We start from the raw sequence: 21,260 nt of genomic DNA, 5'->3' as shown, positions 1-21,260 counted from the left end.
ATTCAGACTAATAAAATAGAGACTTTGTCGTGGTGACAAATCTAAAAATACTTCTAAGTGGTATTTGCTATCTTTAGAACTATTTTCAAATATTCAGACGTTTACAAGGATTTTGATATATTTATGACCAATACAAGTTGAGTGAAAAGTGACAAAGTTAAACACCCAAAGTCGTCCTCGCCTGCAACCTTTTGGCCGCTCATCTGACGTCATACAGAATACGGAAGTCGCCAAGGTAATAGTAACTGATATTTCAATGGTGAGAATGTGTACTTCTTATGATGAAAATTTAGCTAGCATAGCAGCCAAAACGTTCGCCAAAAAATTGTCAAAAATCGTCAATTTGACGGCTATAAACTCGCTCTGAAAAGACTACATTTAATTCCCTTTGCAAAAAACGGATTTGACAGCATGTACTTTTTACAAAGCCAATGAAAAAAGGGAACAAACACTGCACTAAGATAGCACTTTAAATGGCTATAAGTTGAATATAATTAAAATTAAATATGAGTAGAGACATATATTTAACATAGAATCAAACTATGTGCTTATATTTAACATATTAAGTGTTTGCATCGGTCGTTTTGTTGGTAGAAATCCCATATAGTGAAAAGAATTTATGTTGATTTCATGTTCTGTTGAGCATTGGCACTTTGATATAACGTTAGACGTTTTAATTCTAATAAGTTCTAGTTATTTATCGACACAAAGAACGGCAAACTTAAAAATCTGTAACCAGCAAATGTGCAACTCGCAAAAAATAATTAAGTTAAATACATGTTTGTAGATGTAGATCGTCCAGGTTAGTATAGTCCTGAAAAGGACTGTTGTTGTTGGTGTTGACTGACGTTTCGACAACCTTAGTGGTAGTCATCCTCAGAGTCAAGATGAGCTGAGGATAATTTGACTCTGAAGATTACTACCGCTAAGGTTGTCAAAGTTAAAAAAGTTAATTAAGTTAAATACATCGCGCAGTCTCAAACAATTAGTTTATTCCTGGTTATTCTTACCGCCGTTAAGGACAGGTTAGCAGGATTCAAGGCTCTTCCACTGCATACTGCGTTGTTGGCATCACCTCTTTCCTGAAACGACATACGTTACTTAATGTTCATTAAACAGTTGGTAAAGATGTAAATAAGATTGTTTACAGAAACGTCTTAAACCTAATGCTTTATATCAAAAATTGTTTGTGTAGTTTACATCAAACAAACAAAACATAACATTTATGACATAGAAACAACAATTTCAACATAGCCTTGTAAACATTTCCACCATAGCCTAGCAAACTTTTCCACAGTGCTTTACAAAAACTAAACAAAATTAAACTGTGAACTCTCCCATTCCAATAATCCACTTCGATAAATTCACAGAAAAACATCGCCGATGTAAAACATTGTCAAAATAAAAATCATACAACTGCCAGAACTGACCTTAATACTGACAGGATACAGAAGATAATTGAATTCCTTGTCTTTTCGGTTAGAGGGACGCTTATACGAAGTTTCACATCTTCTAAATCACTTTGACCTTGATTTGCAACCTAAATGAAGAATAAACGTCGTGTAAGAAACCTATAATGAGATCCAATAGATTGAAAACAAAAAATCAACTCAAAAGTTGACGGGCATTTATGTTAGGTAATATAATGCATGCATATAGAGGTACGTCAGATGTCTGATTTAAATCACAAAAGCATCATCAAAAGTCATAGAAATCATATATATTGAGACAAGAAATTTAGAAATATTTTCAATGGAACCAAATAGCGAAGATAATTTTCTTTTCATAGTTAGGAGGTGACCACTACAATGACTATATAACTAATTATTTCTTCGTTATACGGGATTATAGTTTTGAAAAGAATATTGGTGGAAGGGAAATTCATCTTCTCCTTACCTCGACAGTAATGGTTACTGGTGGTCCAATAGAAGTAATGTTCACAGAGCTATAGTCGTTGTCTATTATATTTAAATCAGGACCTTTTTCTGGATAGTCTAGTGACTTAGGAACAGTTGTGCTAAAAACACAAAGTTCATCTTTTAAATAAAATGTTTTAAAGTTTATCAGTTGGTAATATTGATAACAGTGGCGGATCTAGGGTACGTCAAAATTACTGTAGCACATTTTAGCATGTATTAACATTTCTAAGTACATCAAAAAAAAGGCGAATCCATTAGTAAAATTACATTCTTCGGAAATTCAAAATCAATAGCGTTTTTCTGAGAGTACTTTGACTTTAAAATTGAACAGCTATAATTTATTTTGACGAACGCTGGATCCGCTATTGATTGATATTACATTTGACCAAAGTCACTGCGCATCTGCAAAAAGGTTGTTTACGATAGATGACCGATTTACGTGTATTTAAAAAGACAACGAGTGCAACGGTAGCTAAGTTACATCAATATCCAATGATTAGCTTGTAAAGAAAGTTCTTTACAAATTCACAATACTCCTTAAGTTTTCAGACACAGCAGTCTTCTTAGTGAGATGCAACTTAACCAAACTTAAAATAAAAGCAGATAGTCCCACATACCCGGTAATTTGTAGTCTGACATTGCGCTTGACAATCATAGAAATGTTGGCGTTGTTATTTTCATCATTAATCTCGCTTCCGCTTAGCCTAAAACAAAGTAAAAACATAAGAAAGAAATCAAATGACATGTAATGTTAAGAATTGTCATACATCACAAAAGCACATAACGCATTGATTGTATGAAAGAGTTTGCTAAATTCGAGGCTAAATTACAAAGATCGATAACCATCTAAAACAATGAAAGATCTCTTTCATAGCTTATTTATATACGTTACTGTACAAACACAACACCAAGCAGGAGAAGCGAACAACACTGTTCAAAAAAACCTATGTTATCATCAGGATTGAATAGATCAATCTCGTGGATCCACGATTTTGTAAAGAATTATATTTCTCAAGAATTCTAATATTCAGAAAATTATATTCCTCGAGGATCAGTTATAATGAGGTTAATGTAATTGATCATATGTAACACAAAATATTAGTTGTACGCACGGTTCAACGTAGCGTTTATAAAGCCACAAGAAGCATGTAACTTTAACAAATACTCCGTCTGATATGGCAAATAACCAATTAAAATATAAAGAAAACAGACTTACGCGTTCACCCTAACAAAAATTTCCAGATTCTTTTTTTTACCAACTACAGCGGTGGTCGAGTATGTAATTTCCAGTGTCACCTGTCAAAAAAATCTAAAGATTAACTTTACGCTCACATAGTTTATATCAGTTGTAAAACTTCTCAATTAAAAAAATACGCCGGTCTTGCATGTGCTACGCGCATGTGCGCCGAAAAAGTAAGCAGATCTTCTCCTGATCTTCTTTCCCGCAAGCGTACCATTACGATACCAGGGTCTGGTATCGTAAGAATACCAGACCCTGGTATTCTTAAGGTATCTTAAGGTAAGGTAAGGTAATCGTAATAAGGTAATACCAGATTCTTAAGATATTATCGTAAGGTATATAAATCGCTTTAAAAAAACAGGTACGCACTGCGTACACGTGGTTAGCCTAAACCACGTGTTCAAGTTCGAGTGTGTATGAGCAATATAAAATGATTTTAAATCTTGAAAAGAATGGTGGTTAAAAGTATTAATGTGATAAAGAACACTTGACATTAAAAAGTTAGAATAGCGTTTTCCAGTAGTAGGAGTATTTCCCAAGTGTTCAAAGATTCTGGTGTTCATAAAACGTGTCGTTTCACCCAAGCTGAATTTCTAAATGAAAGACATCACTTAACATCCAAGGCTGCTCCATTCCCCTGAACCTTTTTAGTTCAACCCCTGTTTTTTATATTTGCACTTTTCCCATCACTCCCAGCCCATTTTATCTTGTCAACTCCATTTTACCATTCCTTACATAACATCAGATCTTAACAGTAATCTGAAACCTTAAACAATGTAATGTATTAAATCTCATTTGTATTTTTGGTTTGTAGTTGCAGTATTTTCTAAATGATATTTTAATAGGAGATTTTTGTCGAAATTCTTCCCGATTTGAACTTAAGTTTTACCTTTGAATGCGGAGGAATTGTAAATATAAGTTTTATTGTAGTTCTAGGCTATAGCTCATACTTTGACTCTATTATGTATTTTATATAATTCACTGTCATTTTTTATGTTTTGTAGAACCATTAAAACTCGAAAGAAAAACACATTTAGCTTTGCATTTTCCTGACTAGAGCATTGCGAGATACACAAATTGTGTACAAATATGGCGAATAAAGTCTTTTGCATAAGTCGCCGAAACGAGACATATTAGATGTTTGTGATCTTCTGCAAAGCTTATACTTGTAAAATATCTTTAGCTGCTGAGTGTTAAATTCAAACTTTAATCAGTAAAATAGAGAGCGGAGTATACGCTAAAACGCAACCGTTTTGGTAATTAACGAAAATATATAGTGTATGCTACATCCTGAAGAAACATAGAGATCAATAATATGGACGTCAGTTGGCCTAAAGGTCGGATGTCATTTTTGCGTAATAAAATAATGAACAGCGCATGTGCGTGGCAACCCACAATAATATGCCTGTTCTTAAAAAGGCTTAATGATTCACAACTACTTCATATGAAACCCAAAAGGTTAACCTTTTGATCTGGATCAAGGGGTCCTTGAAGTTGAAACAAATCGTAATCAGGTCTACTTAGTGTTGCATCTGGCACAATTCTGAACGATCTCTATAAAATTGACAGAGAAAAATTCACAATGTCTACAAACAAATCGTTATCGTTCATTAATACATAGTTTATTAACAAAAATACTGAAACAATAACTTACATCGGATACATCGAAATCTTCATATTGTAATGACGGGTCATGAGTTAATGCTATGGTAGGATTGTACGCAACTTCGCCAGAACTGCTGAGTTCAACAGTCACTTTTCTGGAATTGGTTTCACCAATAATTATTTCATTTTCATCAACACTAAACAAAAAAAAGTTACACACCAAATCAATTCAATCCAGTTAATACAAATAATATAGCTGCTGCACACTAAAGTTAAGATATATGAACAATGTTAGTGATGACAATAAAACGACGATTCGCTACGAGCCTACGACAGTTGAAAATTTTGCTTAAACATATGTATTTAGTACAAATACATAAAATTAGTTAAAATACACAATAAAACTATTCAATGTTGACAAAGCTAAAAAGTGAACGAAAAACGTTTTCAAATGTATTTTGTTGTTGCTCTTTTTTGAACTTGTCTTTCAATACCTATTCAAGTATTTCAAACCAAACATGTTTTCTTTCAATGAGCTCAGAATGATTGATGGTCGCTCGGTATATCACCAAAAAAACTGGAAGCTACGAGCGACCGACGCTTCCAGTATTTGAGCCCTTTTGACAATCTCCCAGCGTGTAGTAAGTAGTTTTTAAATAATTTTGTTAAAATTTCTTTTGTTTTGAAAAACCAAAGAAAATCTAACACGTGTAGTCGCGCAAATCTAAAAGTGCAAGTAAAGAATAAACGAAAATGTTACCTTATTGTCGTTTTGAGATCATAATTGCATTCGTTGTCAGTACAATTCACAATAATGGTAGCCTACAAACAGGTTTCTCAGTACAATCAACAATTCACAATAATGGTAGCCTACAAACAGGTTTTCTCAGTCTAATTAACGACAATGGTAGCCCAAAAACAGGTGGTCTCAGAAACAATTCACGATAATAGCGAGTTTTAGTTTAGCGTCTGCGGCAAACGATAAACCTCAACTACCTGCTTGCCGTTGAGGTTTGCCGTTTCGAAAAAACTTGAATATAGTTTGGCGTTTTGCATTTGTCTTTTATAATTTGCATTGTCAGGAGCTAGATTTCATGTTTTGTTATACGTTTGTCGATGAAAAAGGCATATTCGTGATGTATACTCACATAAAATAATTACAATGGGCCATAAACGTCACTTGGTGTATTAATAGTAAAAGCTTGCCGTACATCACCTACCACAAGAAGTGCTTCATGCCGTTAAAACCTGAACCGCAACGTAAACTGGAAAGACTTGATCACGTGACATTTGCATTTTGTCGTCAACGCCAAACTAAAACTTTCTATTGGTACAGTTACATTGCGTAGTGACAACTTCACTCTTTCAATGTGCGATTCGCCAATGAAATGCTAATTGTTTTACAAGGAATTACTTTTCCATAAAAGTGGTTATAAAACAACAAATAATGGCAAAATTAGTTACGAAAGAATTTCATAAACCTGTTAATAAATCTGTGTAAATTTGCTCTGAACTTTTCACGGACAAATGTTTTAAATTTCCCATAAAATCGGAATATTTAAAAAAATTTAATCAGAAAATTATATTAATCCCTAGTACTACTAACAAAACTACTTTACAAACAGAAACTCTTCCTTACAAAAGTAGTAAGTCATATTCCAAATTATTCCTACCTGTTCCGTTCTAACAGAGCCTTTACTTGTATCCAAAACTGGACATAAAGTCGTATTTTCGCAGTTTGGTGGTAAAATTAGACTGTAATTTATTTTGAAACCGATGCTGTTGGCTCCAAGCCTCAATCGGTCCACAAGATTATTTTCCTACAAATTCACAAAATGTAAGAAAGAATTTTAACGTACACAATGAAAAGAATTAGAAGTACTGCGATCGAACGTTTTGAAGCGACTATATGGGGTGGATAAAGCTGTTAGTATTTAAGCTTGAAAAAAGCCACCTTCACATTAATTTCCCATTAAACCGTTTGTATAAAACGTAGTTTTTTCAAGATTTCGATTGATGAAGTTAACATTACTTCATTTGAGAAAGACTAAATGATTTTCTGTTGCAAGAACTTTGAAATACACGAAAAGCGCGTGAAAAGCAAAGTACTTGTAAGTCATGTAGTATTTTACAACGATATGTTGACATCCACATAAATTACATGATGTTAAAAAGGACAAAACAAAAATATCAACAAAACAAGCTCATGGCTGAAAACAAGCTCATGGCATTTTTGGTTCAAAGTATTTATTCGCTTGTAGAAACACACCAACAAAGGATCAATACGTAAGTGAAGTAACCTCAACAACCGTACAAAACCCTAATCCCCATACATTACTCCTAAAAGTGACCTTAAAGTAAACACTTACTTTAAACTCCCTAACTTCGACCTTAACCCTAATAATAGTAGCCCCTTCAGAATAAAGTAGCCCCTTTAACCATAATAGTAGCCCCTTTAACCATAATAGTAGCCCCTTTAACCATAATAGTAGCCCTTAGCCCCTCCCCTTATCCTTACAAACCATCATATCACGACAGAAATATGACAATGACAATCTTAGCCAGCGTTCAGCATGAAAGCGACATTGGTGTTAGGTTAACAACTGTCTAGCCCAATAAGCACAACGACTAAGAAAGATATTGACTTACTTTAACATGAATGTGAGTGAATTCCACACAAGACGTAACATTCTTGCCTGGAAGTCTTATTTTATCACGCTTGGAGTAAATTTCATTTCCTGATTCATTAAAATACACTCTCCTATTAAAATTTTGCCATGTTTGATAATCCAAATCGAACTGGTATTGAATTTCTAGGATGAAAACAAACAGACTCAACTAAGTATGTCTTCTGAATGAAAAGATTTAGGTTTCTTTACGTAAACACAATGTACGTCAAAAAAATATTATTGCAATCCTCTCTTAACTTTTCAGTCTACAGCAACTTTCCACATACTCAACAGTGATTATTTATGAAAGAACAATAAACGCTTTTATGTTTTGACACAAGCTTGTGCAAAACCTATCTGCTTTAGCCATATCGAAATTCCTTGAATTTTACAAATTTTGAGGTTTGCAGCATAAAGTGTGATTTTCATAATATTATAACAACACAAAACTGTGACAAAAAGACAACGAATCTTTTAAAATAGGCATGTTTCGGAGAGCTTATGCTATCTTCGGTATATAAAAAAATGAATTATTATTGAAAGCAAGCAATATTAACGTAAACATACGTTTTAAAAGTAAAACTACTAAGCAACATGTTTATTTAAAGTTTACCAATGGAGGTTCAATGTCCACCCGTGGGCTGAAAATCCAATCAAGTGAAAGAAGTTGCCTTCTGTCTTCATGCACTGTTAAGCATTGGTATTTGAAGTAAACCTGCCAAAATGGCTGCTTTGACATCATATTTTTACACAGTTGTGCCGACTAAATTTACATTTGTAGATAAAATGATAAATGCAGTGTACAGCTTTTGTGTTTCTGTTCAAAAAATGGAAGTTGTATATTCATATCATGTTAATAGTTTCGACTAGGTCTAAAAAGATGACTAATCTCCTTCCATCTTTATGAATGATCACTATACACTTTCATAAACAATGAAGATCACAAAAGCATGCCAAAACATGTCTATATTTTTAAAAGAGTCGTGGTTTATTTGTATGATTTGCACAACAAACGGTTCTGTAAAAAATATTTTCGTTGATCTTATTACAATGATACAAATGTTGTAGCAAAAGGGAAATGAAATGTCAACAATACACAACAATACCTTCCATTCCGTATAACTACATATTTGATAGTTTTGAGCTTTATTCTCACTATTGTCACTGACATAAGTTGATTTCGATATTCTGTCATGCAATTCTCTTCGACCAAAAGCAATTACAATCATTTGAACAGAAACAGTTAATCATCTAAACTTCACCATGCATACGTACCATAAGGACCAGAGACACTTTTGCCGATGTATTGGAAACACACTGTAACATCCAAACTAGATAAAAAAAAAGCTTGTTACAACAACATCACAAGTGAACGGACTCTTATGTTCTGATTTCTCTCATAATATACCTTTCTCATTCTCCACGACCAACATTTCGTCTGGTCAAATTTTTATACTGACATACAATACCGCTTGCGTATTTGTTAACATACGGTACGCGTATGAAACGCGTATGATACGAAAAACATACGCGTATGATACGAGAATGATATATGTATGATATGAAAAGGATACGCGTATCACACGCAAAATTATGTTAACAAATACGCGAGCGGTACTGTATACGTTAACATTTCCCCTTGATGGTTTCTGTCCCCGTTAAAATTTCCCATCATAAACAACTCTCAATGCTTACATCTCCCTTGATGGACAACTTCCACAAGTGACATCTCCCCCAGGCTCGTAACCAGAGGGATGCACTGGTTACACGAGTTGTAGTCTCATTTAAAACACATTAACCAAGTTAAGCCAGGTTTATTGTTTACACATCAAGAAAAATATAGAGAATATAATTCTTACCATTGTATAGAACTGTTGGGACAGAATACGGTATAATTTTCCACAAGTATCTCCTTCCTGCTTAAAGTCAACGAAACGTCCAAGTTCATTATTGGGCGAGTCCTTAGAAAGTAAATTAACAAAAAATTAGTGATTATTGGGCAACTTCAACTCGAAGTAAAATTTCGCTCTTAACCTGACGCCGACGAACACAAACAATTTAATTGGTCAGAAATAAAACTTTCAATAAAACGACAGCAAAATTTTAAAAGTACGTAACCACTCAAATTATTTCCTACATGCTCAAGCTTGTTCATTTCTAAAAGCATTAAATTCTGACATAATTGAAATTCCATACAAAATCACTTTCTTTAAATTCACGTAAATTCAAATGCAAGCATTTATACCAATAATTAACTAACTTGTACCATACATTTATTTAAATTGTTTACGTAAACAGTAGAAGACTGATAATTTCATAAGTTCCTTATAGATTTTTGATAGCGTTAACTAATTTATTTAATTCGTTGCAATTGGTACTGCTCTATGATTAATCATCACATATCCAATTCAAAAAGAATAAATGAAAATACCTCAGCAAAAGAACTCTATCACTTTTCCATGCCCCGACTGCAATATCTATAAAAAAATTCTTTTTTTGAGTTTAGGAAATCAAAACACAACGCTGGGTGAATCGAAATCACAGATAAATCCTTATAGCTTTCATAGATTTTAGCTGAGTCGTTTTATAGTACAATCCATTTCAAAAGTGTTTCTTGTCATTGCTTGCAACATTTTACTGTTCTAAAATTTTTTAAGGCAGTCGAAACGGAATTGACAATCGCTCCAAGCCCCATGAATAGGACAAAAAATACAGCTGTACTTCATGAAAACCTAAACATGCATCATTTGTTAAATTGAACAGTGAATGCTGCATAAATACTCTTAAAACTATAAAATTTACAGCTTCACTTTGTTCTTAACTTTAAAACGTTTTTCTTTTCACTTAACAAAACCATTTTAAAAGTTTTGCATGTTCAAGTATTAGCTATTTTCATGTATTACTTCAAAAACATAAAATAACTTGATAATCATTCATGACTAGCGAAAATAATACGACGTGCTGTTGCTAAAACCTGGATATAGATCATTGTTAGTGTCAACCATAGCCGCAACAGAGTATCCAAACTGCTGAAAATTAGGATAAAACTTCTTGACTGTTTCGGCCGTTATTTTCTAAAGAAAAAATTAAGTGTTGAGCTAACTTTGGAAAGTATCAATTCACACAATCCCATAGAATTGACCTGATAATAATTACGATGCACGCAAAAATAATTGAGTGTAGTGTTGTGCAAACTTAGCCTCAATTTCCGGGGGACAGCAATGTAATTATTAGCTAAGCACTACTGTGCTACATCCGTTCGCTAAACTTAAAACTAAAGTTTTGGTGAGTATTTAAGTAAAGAATAAAATACGTTAAAAAACATTGACAGTAAAATCACAAACTTGGATATTGAAATTTATGCAGTTAACAGTTTATGAAAAAACCCCGTCCAGATTGTTACTTGCTATAAAAATTGTGGAAAAGCAACAAAACCATACCTGCTGATAATCGTTAAATATACCATCCCTACGTCCATGATAAATATATATGGCGCCATTGCCAAAACCATCTCCGTCAATATCTGGTTGATCTTGAGGTGCTCCAATAATGAAATCTGGTGTAAGATAAAATCACAACAAGTGAGATCAAATCGATCATTAAGCCGTTTTAAATAACTCTTTAAGTCACAAGTAGCTTTGTGATTAGTGTTTTAGCATGGCTTTATGTATACAAGTTGAAAAGTAAAACAAAGAAATTTCACACGAAAAAACATCCACAATTTCTTAGCTCTTGCTGTCTTTAACAACTTATAATCGACATCATGCTATTAACCTGCACAACAAAAAACAAATAATCAACCGCATTTAATTGTAAATATACCTAAAATCCCATCATTATTAAGATCTCCTGCGCGTGTTATGGACCATCCAAATCTTGCCTCCATAGTGTTACTGCCCCGTAAACCAGGATCATGTCGCGTTTTCTCATTAGGAGAAAGTTCAAGGATTCGATTCTAGAAAATATAAATGTTAATAAACTCCAGCTTCGCATTATTTTGAATTTTAGATACTTTAGCACAGTACATATTTTCCCTTGGTTTTGAATTCGCGCACCAAGTGGACTTATACTCGTGCAGAACATTTCTTATGTTTTGTCTTTTTTACTACAGTTAAATTATGCTGTACTTAAAAACTTGTCATTACAAAGTTGTATAAATTATATGGCACAGAATTTTGCGTGAAACTTAGCCAAACTTTTCACCGCCCAATGTAGGCACAATTTTTCCTTAACTGTTTCATGCTTGTAAGACATAAGGTTCAAGAATCCAGCAAATACTAAATGAGTATAAAATAGTGAACAGTAATTTACCTGAGTTAGTACACTAAGATATACGTAAACACGACCTTCATCACCTCTGTCGCTGAAGAATGGGGCTCCAACTAATAGATCAGAAAAACTATATCAAGGCAAAAAAACAAATTAATAAAAAATATTGGTCCGCTTCATGATCACCGATGCACTCAGATTCATGAATGTCATATATCACGTGTATGATTCACCCAATCACTAGAGTTACTGGAAAACAAAGCAAGCTAAATTTTCCATGACATGAAGTATCAAATTCTTATAACTGTGAATTAAGGAGTATAAAGTTAGCCATTTCTATTATGATTTATTATTATATGGCAAGCGTCACTTCAGGCTAAATGGCGCGCTTTGATTGGCTCAGAAACATTTTTGCCGGTTCATTATTTTCTCGTAATCGACTACGGTCCAAAAGACGTAATTTTACAGTCAAATGTAAAGAAATTTCAAACAGCAAAACGCAAAATAAACGAAACAAAAAAAAAACATTTACGAACGTGATTCGAAGGAAAAACATTTGCAAAGCAGTTAAACTATCCAGACAATAAAATTTGAAACGATTTATTTTCTATGAACGAAAACTATAAAAGTGAAAGCCAACCGGTAAAAAAACAGCAAGGACGAGAAAGAAAGCAAGCTTCGTTTCAGGTCAAATAATGCCATATAATAAACCTTTTAATAACCTCGCTTTCTCGGTCTTTACTGAGAAATATCGGACCTCTGTCTTTTTGTACAAATTTCGCACTACGGGCTCGGTCTGTACAGAAAAACCTCGGTCCTATATTTCTCTGAAAAGACCTCGCGCTCGGTTATTAAGGGCTTAATAGTCAACAATCATCTACTTCCTTTAATTTGAGCTCTCACAACATTTGAAACACCCAAAAACATTTCGTATAAGAAATGAATGAAAAAGCAAAGCTGGAATACATACAAATTTTTTTTTCTCATGCTTTAAAGCATAATACGCGAGCAGTATTGATCCTTTATGCTAAAAATAATTTACCCATCAGCGTTTACATCAATTCCACAAACGGAAGCTCCAAAGAAGATAAACTCATTTCTCTAAAAAACAAAATAACTCAAAGACATGAGCGATAATCTCGCATCTCGATGCGCGTATAAGTCAACTTGATAAAATAACTATTGTAGCTGGCAACTAATCACAGTAACTATATACCAGCCTACATTTCTGTGAGCCATACACCGCATCACCTAACTCTCTTAGTGAAAAATCACTACTCAAGCAAACGTAAGTAATAAAGGCATTGAAAACAAATGTCAAAATAAAATAATCAATTGCTTCGTCTTAAAATTTACAACAAATCATAGTCATGTGCAACAATTTTCAGTTTTTCGACTTATGCATTTACTGGATTGGGTATTTTAATAAATAGAAAAATCTTTTCAAGATATTGAATCATGTGTTGCGGGAATTAGCATGCACTAGTAAGTTTGCATGAAAAATTAACTAGCTTCTAGCCTGTTTTCAGCCCCTCTCTTATAATCCTCACTTAAAAGGCAAACCTCCGGCTAACTCCAACAATTTTTTGTTTCGTTTATAACAAATCAAGTTCTGTTGTAAATAATTTCATCCGAGGTAATTGCGCTATTTAAACATATGCTAATCAACTAACTATACTTACTTCTTGGACTTTTTTTGGTGGAAAAATATCAACGATAGTGGAATCCAAGTTTTCACGATAAACTCTAACCTGTTATAACAATGAAATATAGTAATTTTGTAGTAAATACGATACTCCCGTTGTTCCAAAAGTAGATGTGTAGTACACAATTAACATTCAATCATCTATAAATAATGTGTGTATAAGTAACTACTGCCATGATACAAACTACATAGCGTATCAAAAATTGCTAAACATTTAATGAAATGTTCAGAAAGCTATCATTTCATCAAAATTTCTAAATTTTCAAACTTTTTCTAATACACGTGCACCCTGTATACCTGTGCAAACGATACTAATGAAAAAAAAATCTAGACTACCCAGAGATGAAAGTAATGTTTAATGATTTAATTGTCAACGCTCCCTTGCCAAACGTGAAATGTAATCCTTATATAACTTATAAATTGCAGCATATCAGAATTACGTTCATTATCAAAAAAATGGGAAAAATAAGAGCCCCGCACGTTGACAATTATAAAAAAATTCAAACAAACAAACCTGTCCTGAATATCCGAATCTTGGGTACCCAGATGCAATTGCTAAACAAAAAAAATATGAATTGCATGATCATTTCTGATTCGAATTCAAACTTTTGCGAATCCTAAACTGGCCACAACAATTTCTTGCAAATTTGAGATCTATTTATAGCATTTGTTATAACACTTTGTTGTTGTAAGCAAGATTACTAATAAAGATATTTTTGTGTGTATTTACAAACCCACAGACAACAGAGAAAACTCGCATATGAAGTCACCAAAACAAAACATAGGAATGCCAAGCGTACATGCATTTTACGTAAATATATTATTGTTCAGTTGAGAAGGAAATAAAAATGTTTTAATAGTGATTGTGAATTTCGACTATTTAAAATGAATATATCAGACCACAAAATTTCGGAGTTGACGGAGATAGAAACGTTCGCAAGACAAATATTTAATTCTATTCTCAAGAGAATAGGATTTTAAGAAACGAGATTTGTTCGTGCAAGGATTGAACTTTGTCCGCTCGGCTTAAACTATTCACAGTCATAATTGCGATTTAATACCTCACAGCATGTATTTTTATCTTCTATTTCAAAAACCTGCCAGTCAAAATTGATTTTTTTTAGCTTGGCATTATATAAAAGTAATTTAGTCCTTACTTTCTCATACAAACATCGTGTGTAACTAATTCCAAAGACTGGTGTAACTGATTCCAAAATATACCAAGATCCCAAAGCGGCAACGACAACATCAAAAACTATATCTTTATGTTTTACTAAGTTAAGAGAGCAATAAGTTGCCATACCTTCTTGATTTAACGCGAAAAAATTCCCGGTGGTGACTGAGTAACCTAGATAACATTATTTAAAAATTAAATAACTCTGAATGAAAAAAATCATCAGACTTTTCTCATAAATGATGGACAGGACACAAACGATTCTAAATTTCAAATCTGGGATCCAAACCGTGAAAAACAGTTACGCAAAGAGACAGCCCAAAAGCAAAGTACTTTAAGATCTTTCCCGAAAGTCGACTTATAAATTGGTTGCATAAGAAAAATAACAGGATATAAAAAAACCACAATACCTACCATTGTAAAAATTTCCATCTTCTGCAGGAAACGTTGCCCACTTATACTTTTTTTTCGATGCTTCAAAGACAACGTTTCCTTTAAAAAAACAGTTTTCAATAAGTGTAGAAACAAAGAAATTAAGAAATGACAATGTTTTTGTTCAAGTCACGTGATTCCGTTCACGTGAAAAATAACACAGCAAAGTAAACGAGCCATTCAAATTAAGCAGATTCAACCGGCAAAACTGGTGCTTAAGTTTATGTGGTTAGAGTTGAATTTCATATTTCTTCTTTCGGTTGAAACCCTATAAATGCTATAATGAATACTATTGGTCAAATGACAATATTTCATCGATGTTCCTGAACGGTGAATTTTGAAACGTACAATGATCATTGAGGAGATGGTTGTTTGCTATAAAACCTTACAAATTTAATAAGAAGTCATACACGAGTGATAGCTAGCTATTCATAAAACTTTCTAAATGATATTAATTGAACAATGTACGGCTTAAATTTCCATGGAATTTTTGTGGTTCAAATAGAATGGAAAGAAAGCAAAAACCATATTTGTTTTGAAAATGTCGGTTCAGGTTTAAACCATTGAGGTCTACTGAAATCTATTAATGCCGCTGATGCAAAAATTACAAGTTTACAAAGCCAGGTCCATATCAATTTAGTGATGAATTGTGTATTACCTCGCTTACTGAACGTCACCGCACCCATAACAACCTGTCGATTCCTTTTTAAAGAAGCAGAAAATCCAGCTTGACAATGATCATAATCTATAATGATAAATATGAGTTAACAGACATAATTCAGACAATCATTGGTAAAAACCTTCTTTTTCGGCTTTCGTAACAGACGTCTTAATTTACATTGTCCATTATACGTATTGTTTCTCAAAATAAAACTATCCAATTAAAAAGAATTTACATTGCTTGATTAGGTCATTTCTCATTGTATTTACACAGAGTATAGATAGAAATCCCTCCGTACCCAACATTATCACATCAAAAACATCACAGCGGAGGAACTAGGCTTGCATGTTCAACGCTGGTGTAGAAAAATCTTTTGAATCAATTCAACGCTTTTATAAACTTTGTTTTTAGCACTACCGTAAATTTCTTTCTCAAATTTGCCTTTTCATAGTGAAATAGGTTTCTAGTCATGATTTTCCTTCTCTTCAAATCAAAAAGTTCTTTTTATGAAAGAGCCCTTCAATTTCGAGGAAATATATAACGTTCGATTTACACACTTAATAGTTGTAAACCGTAATGTTGTTATCTCCCATCGGTTTAACTATTTGTGCTATATATTGCTTCAAAAAAGAATACCTTTTAAAATAATGTTCCATATCATCTGATACAGTTTCTTGGTCAAAAATGCATTTTTCTATAGCTATACTTATTACAGATTTGATATGTCTTATCATATGTTTTAATTTGATATGACGGTACAACTGCTATAAATCTTGTTAAGCCCGAAGTTGCAGAGCCAATTGAAATAGCAAGTAATGTAAATTCACCCCATTGAGGAGACAACATTCATTAGTGGATGATGGGATTGTCTGAAACGTCGATGAACAAATTAAATAACAACTTATGCAGAGCTTTTTTCAATACAGCTTCAAGTTCTTATAATCACAGATTCCAAAAGTCTATCTCGTTATCGTATTCATGCAATCCTTACAAGTGCACTCTTGTCTTGGCAATCAGGCCATAATCATTATAAAAATATATGTGATGACCTTAGTAATGAATTGGAATTCATATTTTGTTTGATTCACATGCTAGGAATAGAAGTAGTATGCCAGATACTAAAGGAACCTAAGTAGTGAATCATTGGTGGAAGATCATTTTTAGTGACTCATTGTTATACACTAGTAAAAGCAATAAATTCTTATTCATTTCAAATGGCAAAAACAAAATCAACCGCGTCTTCAAAAAGAGAGGGACTCGAAAAAGCAATGATGAAAGTTAGCCAGAAAAAGTTTTTGCGTTTAGAGAAAGGTTCTCGCAGAACATAGAATACATGGTTATTTCTCCTATTACTGACGGCTCTGCAAAAGCACCAAGGATGGTTCGTCTGTTGATCTTGTTTACAATGTCTTGACCATTAGTTGAGAATGAACCTCTGAATGAGTACTATATTCCTATCTAGCAACAATCGATTATCTTGCATTATTTCTAGATCTTACTAATCAAGTCCTTTTGACAGATCAACGTTTGCAAAATCGTATCAATAATCACAACCTTCATGGCAATTTATCGGAATCAAAAACTAATTAGCTTAATTATTTCTTCAAAGCGCTTGTTGTAAAAAAAATGGCCCCTACACTACAACTGCACTTTCGCTTTATGTCTGTCAACAACTAAACAGCCCAAACAATCAAAGTTTTGTCATTCGCACGTACTGCTACGAATTCCTAACATTTCAAAGCAGTTTACTCCTTCTTCGATTAACGACACCTGTAAGACTTGCTTTAGTCATTTGTAACACTCACAATAAAAATTATCACAATAAAAATAATCATCCAATAATAATTTCAACATACCAATTCGTCCATGATTTGGTGCCTGTCTTAGTGTACAAGGATACAATGTTCTTACTGAAATTCTGTTCTGATATTTTCCTTCAAGTACGACGCACTTTCCAAATAAGTAAAATTCCTTGCTGTTTGTGGTGTATTCTGTGAATCGAGGAGCACATGTCTGACGAAAAGTCAAAAAATAGTTAATAGCGATATGTATGCAAGATTCTAAACAGCAAAGAGTTCAAAACAGTCAATGCAAGACTCAAACAACGTAATGTTTCTATTATACATGGTAGATCAAAAAAGAGCAGACAATTTCGAAACAGCTAAAAATTTTGTAAAACGTTTCTATGATCAAAGATTTTATGTAAATATAGGTTATTTGGGTAAACAAAACCAACTTTTGTATGTGATGATTTTTATTTGCTACATAAAGGCTGACTTGTCTTTTGCACCAATGTACTTGTAACATAGAAATTGTGAAATTTTTCTTAAAGATATAAATTGCCTCATAAAAACTGTTTGAACACCCCACCCCCTCGCAAAGGCCTTGTTCACATAAAATTTTGCCTTAAAGTAATCTATTAATATGAAAGTAAGCAGGCGAACGATTCATCGCTAAATTATTACGTTTACACTTCCCAAAACTCCTTGAAAAGACAAAGCGTAATGTTGAGAATGTACTGTAATATAGTATTCGTTACAAATGAATTTCAATTAATTTAATTTTTATCCTTCAAACTGTGTGCAAAGCAAATAAATCAAAGGAAACAGCAACAGTTTTACATACTGCCAAAAGCGAAATCAAAACAATGTAGGAAAGCTAGTCAAGTAAAGAAACTTGGAAAGTGATTTTATCCAGAAAATACAATTTTAAATTATTTATTTTTCTGGCAAGTTTCATGTCAGGTTCAGAATACCACAAAACTTTTCATCAGGCGACGTTTCTTTCAAATGAATACGTTTTTTGAGTGAACAAAGAATACATAGCACAGTTGTCCACAGAAAAGTTACAAGAAGAGAAAAATTCTTTTGTTCAGTATCAGAGATTATAAAATACAAACAATAAGGTCCAAAGATATTAAACTAATCATAGGCCGGTTGCACGAAGCCTGGATAGAGTTATCCATTGGATAGCAAAAATCTTCAAACTTGTAGCTAAAAAAGGTGTTTATATTTTTCTTACGACAAAGAAATTTCGTAATCTTCGAAACAATATTTTATTTCAGTGATTGTTCAGTTCGAATCTTATACTTTTTGATTTTTAAAAGAGAAAAAAAAAGTTTAAGAAAACTGGCTTTACTATCCAATGGATAACGCTATCCAGACCGGTCCCAAATTAGTTTAACATTATTGGACGCTTTTTGTACAAACCGATCTGTGAACTCAAAAGCAATCAAAGAGAATTTGCAAATCAAACATCAAGACATGTTAGAGGACAAATTTGAGAGTTTGTTTTAAATTCGTCTGTTTTGCATTTTTCGTATACACACTGGCCTATGAAAACGCTGTGGCTCGGAGACCTTTGTAAGAATGCTAGAGCAGGTGCAAATTCTTGACCTGGCAGTAATCTACTCTTGAGTTCTCCAAATGGTCTCCTCGATTTGCATAAGCCTGTGCAAACGCAGTAAACTATGTTAACTGTAAACATCTTTTATTTCTTAATATATATTTCAAAATAGTCAATTTATATAACTCAAATACTTTGGTACTAATTTCACTTTGCTATAATACTCAATACACTTTTAGCAAATTTGCCTTGTCACTTTGTTATGAATTTTGATCAATTTAAACTCATGTTCCATGTAAATAATAGGGGAAGTGACTACTTGGAATGGTCTAACTTGAAACTATTTTTATAGAGCTATTGCAAGTATTTTAAGTGAGAAGCTGAATTCTGTAAATATATGATGTGCCTAATGTGGTAACAAACTTCACAAAAGGAAGCATCAAATGTGTAAGCACTAAAGTAGTGGCACATTTCATATTTGACTTCAAAATCAATATTGCATACCATTAAAAAATACAATATTCTATGTATAAAAAATATACGACAAAGATCATTTGAAATGAGTGCTAAATCGTAAGAACATAAAACTTAAGTGAAAATCATATGACACATGACACAACAGTGTGAGGTGGCAGATTTGACCTTATCACTTGTCCCACAAAAATGAGAGATATTTCTAAACATGTCACTGACTTAATAACTTTAATCTTCTACTAAGCTATTGCAAAACTGCAATTCTTACATTTCCGTGATTGAAGAATTTTTGATAGCCATTATGTATGTATAGTTACAATAAACTTATAATCAATGGTCCTGTTTTGATGATTTTAACAAAATTTAACATAATTTTCTAAAGGAAATAATGTTAATACAGAGCTGTTCACAATGATTTAAAATAAAAACTATCTGGGGGGAATGGGTTCATGAAAATTTCGAAAGAATAAAATGAAAACTTCAAAATAATGGCATTATGGGGGTTATAAAAAAAGAAAGTTATAATGAAATTTTTTAACTTTACAAAGGTTTAAACTGAGTGAAGTTACAAGAAATTACAATTTAAACTGAATGAAGTTACAAGAAACTTACAACAACTTCTCTGTTTCCATTAGAATAAGTGGTTGCACCTAGCCATTGGTTGTTCCTTCTCTCCCAACTTTTTGGTACTAGAAGGTTGTAAAACATAGTGAAACCAAGTAATATATGGCTCAAAAAAATTGCCACATGTTATTTGGTCAAGATGAACAATCAACTTCGTTCTAGTTGGGTCAAAGTCGTTTTTTGGACCATTTACTAAAATAAATAACTGTCACCAGACAAATAATGCAAAAAAATATTTTTTTAAGGCAACAGTGTCTTGTATTTGACATTACCATGCATTTACATTACCCTTACGTACTACGTTATTAAAAGTGGGTAAGACATGAAAATATGAACAGTCAAAATGACCGATAGGGCAAGAAGTTTGCTGTTCAACAAGAATCTGTGACAATTCATTATCAGTTCATCTGCACTATTTTAGAACCCTGCATATTCTGTTGTACATTCAGTAACTCTCTCATCATCATCGTCATTATCATAAAAATAATCTTACTAACGTGATTCAAAAGATTGCGCTGTACAAGACGAACCATCAACCACACACTCAAACAAACGTCCCCTTTTTCCCATTTTCTTCAAACTCAGGTGCACCAACAAAATTCTGAAAAAATTCATAACAAATGTGTTTGTCACATGCAATATAATTAGAATAAATATATTGAAGAGACTACCGAAACCACATATTTATTAGGCAGTCACATCTGGTTCTCATATTACAATATACATTTTGCCATGCTATTAAAATGATAGTTATACTGAGATAGATTAATTCTGTTATATGAGTTCCCTTCTAGACAAAGAAATTTGGAGTGTTAAAATATTTGATATTGTGTTTGCTTATTTCCAAAAATGACAACACATGCTACAGAATCAAGGGAAAGTTAAGTTCAAAAATGAGTTTAAGATGTTTTATTTATTTAATAAACATAATCTAAATAACACATAACTGTAACTAAAATTTGAGTTTAGAAAATGTATTTCTATGGATTATGTTTTATTTTATGAAATTGTCATCTAGTTATGGACTATTTTGATTAAAATACACTAAATATGAATAATATTTAATTTACACAACAGTGTTTGCAAAATAAAGTAAATAAAAAGTTTCTTCTTTGTTGCATTTAAGATAAACGACAACTATTT

General features: G+C 32.7%; 1 protein-coding gene across 1 annotated transcript in view; it reads right to left on the bottom strand.

The window, feature by feature from the left end:
* The window catches only part of LOC124440216 (integrin alpha-4-like), a 90,649-nt gene that overhangs the window by 2,940 nt on the left and 66,449 nt on the right, over positions 1 to 21,260 (bottom strand). Inside the window, exons 6-27 of the mRNA XM_046990540.1 lie at positions 14,996 to 15,073; positions 14,711 to 14,755; positions 13,922 to 13,962; positions 13,385 to 13,453; positions 12,745 to 12,803; positions 11,745 to 11,832; positions 11,256 to 11,388; positions 10,874 to 10,989; positions 10,408 to 10,507; positions 9,865 to 9,910; positions 9,293 to 9,394; positions 8,709 to 8,764; positions 7,414 to 7,577; positions 6,438 to 6,584; positions 5,525 to 5,586; positions 4,814 to 4,961; positions 4,624 to 4,713; positions 3,136 to 3,215; positions 2,537 to 2,623; positions 1,897 to 2,017; positions 1,431 to 1,540; positions 1,011 to 1,082 (exon numbers count right to left, since the gene is read on the bottom strand). Of these exons, the coding sequence (XP_046846496.1) occupies positions 1,037 to 1,082; positions 1,431 to 1,540; positions 1,897 to 2,017; positions 2,537 to 2,623; positions 3,136 to 3,215; positions 4,624 to 4,713; positions 4,814 to 4,961; positions 5,525 to 5,586; positions 6,438 to 6,584; positions 7,414 to 7,577; positions 8,709 to 8,764; positions 9,293 to 9,394; positions 9,865 to 9,910; positions 10,408 to 10,507; positions 10,874 to 10,989; positions 11,256 to 11,388; positions 11,745 to 11,832; positions 12,745 to 12,803; positions 13,385 to 13,453; positions 13,922 to 13,962; positions 14,711 to 14,755; positions 14,996 to 15,073 (1,988 nt within the window). The 3' untranslated portion in view covers positions 1,011 to 1,036. The remainder of the gene's footprint in view (positions 1 to 1,010; positions 1,083 to 1,430; positions 1,541 to 1,896; positions 2,018 to 2,536; positions 2,624 to 3,135; positions 3,216 to 4,623; positions 4,714 to 4,813; positions 4,962 to 5,524; positions 5,587 to 6,437; positions 6,585 to 7,413; positions 7,578 to 8,708; positions 8,765 to 9,292; positions 9,395 to 9,864; positions 9,911 to 10,407; positions 10,508 to 10,873; positions 10,990 to 11,255; positions 11,389 to 11,744; positions 11,833 to 12,744; positions 12,804 to 13,384; positions 13,454 to 13,921; positions 13,963 to 14,710; positions 14,756 to 14,995; positions 15,074 to 21,260) is intronic.

This window comes from Xenia sp. Carnegie-2017, unplaced genomic scaffold (assembly GCF_021976095.1).
Source record: "Xenia sp. Carnegie-2017 unplaced genomic scaffold, XeniaSp_v1 HiC_scaffold_2, whole genome shotgun sequence".
NCBI classification, from domain to species: domain Eukaryota; kingdom Metazoa; phylum Cnidaria; class Anthozoa; order Malacalcyonacea; family Xeniidae; genus Xenia; species Xenia sp. Carnegie-2017.
This window is presented reverse-complemented; position numbering and strand designations above follow the sequence as displayed.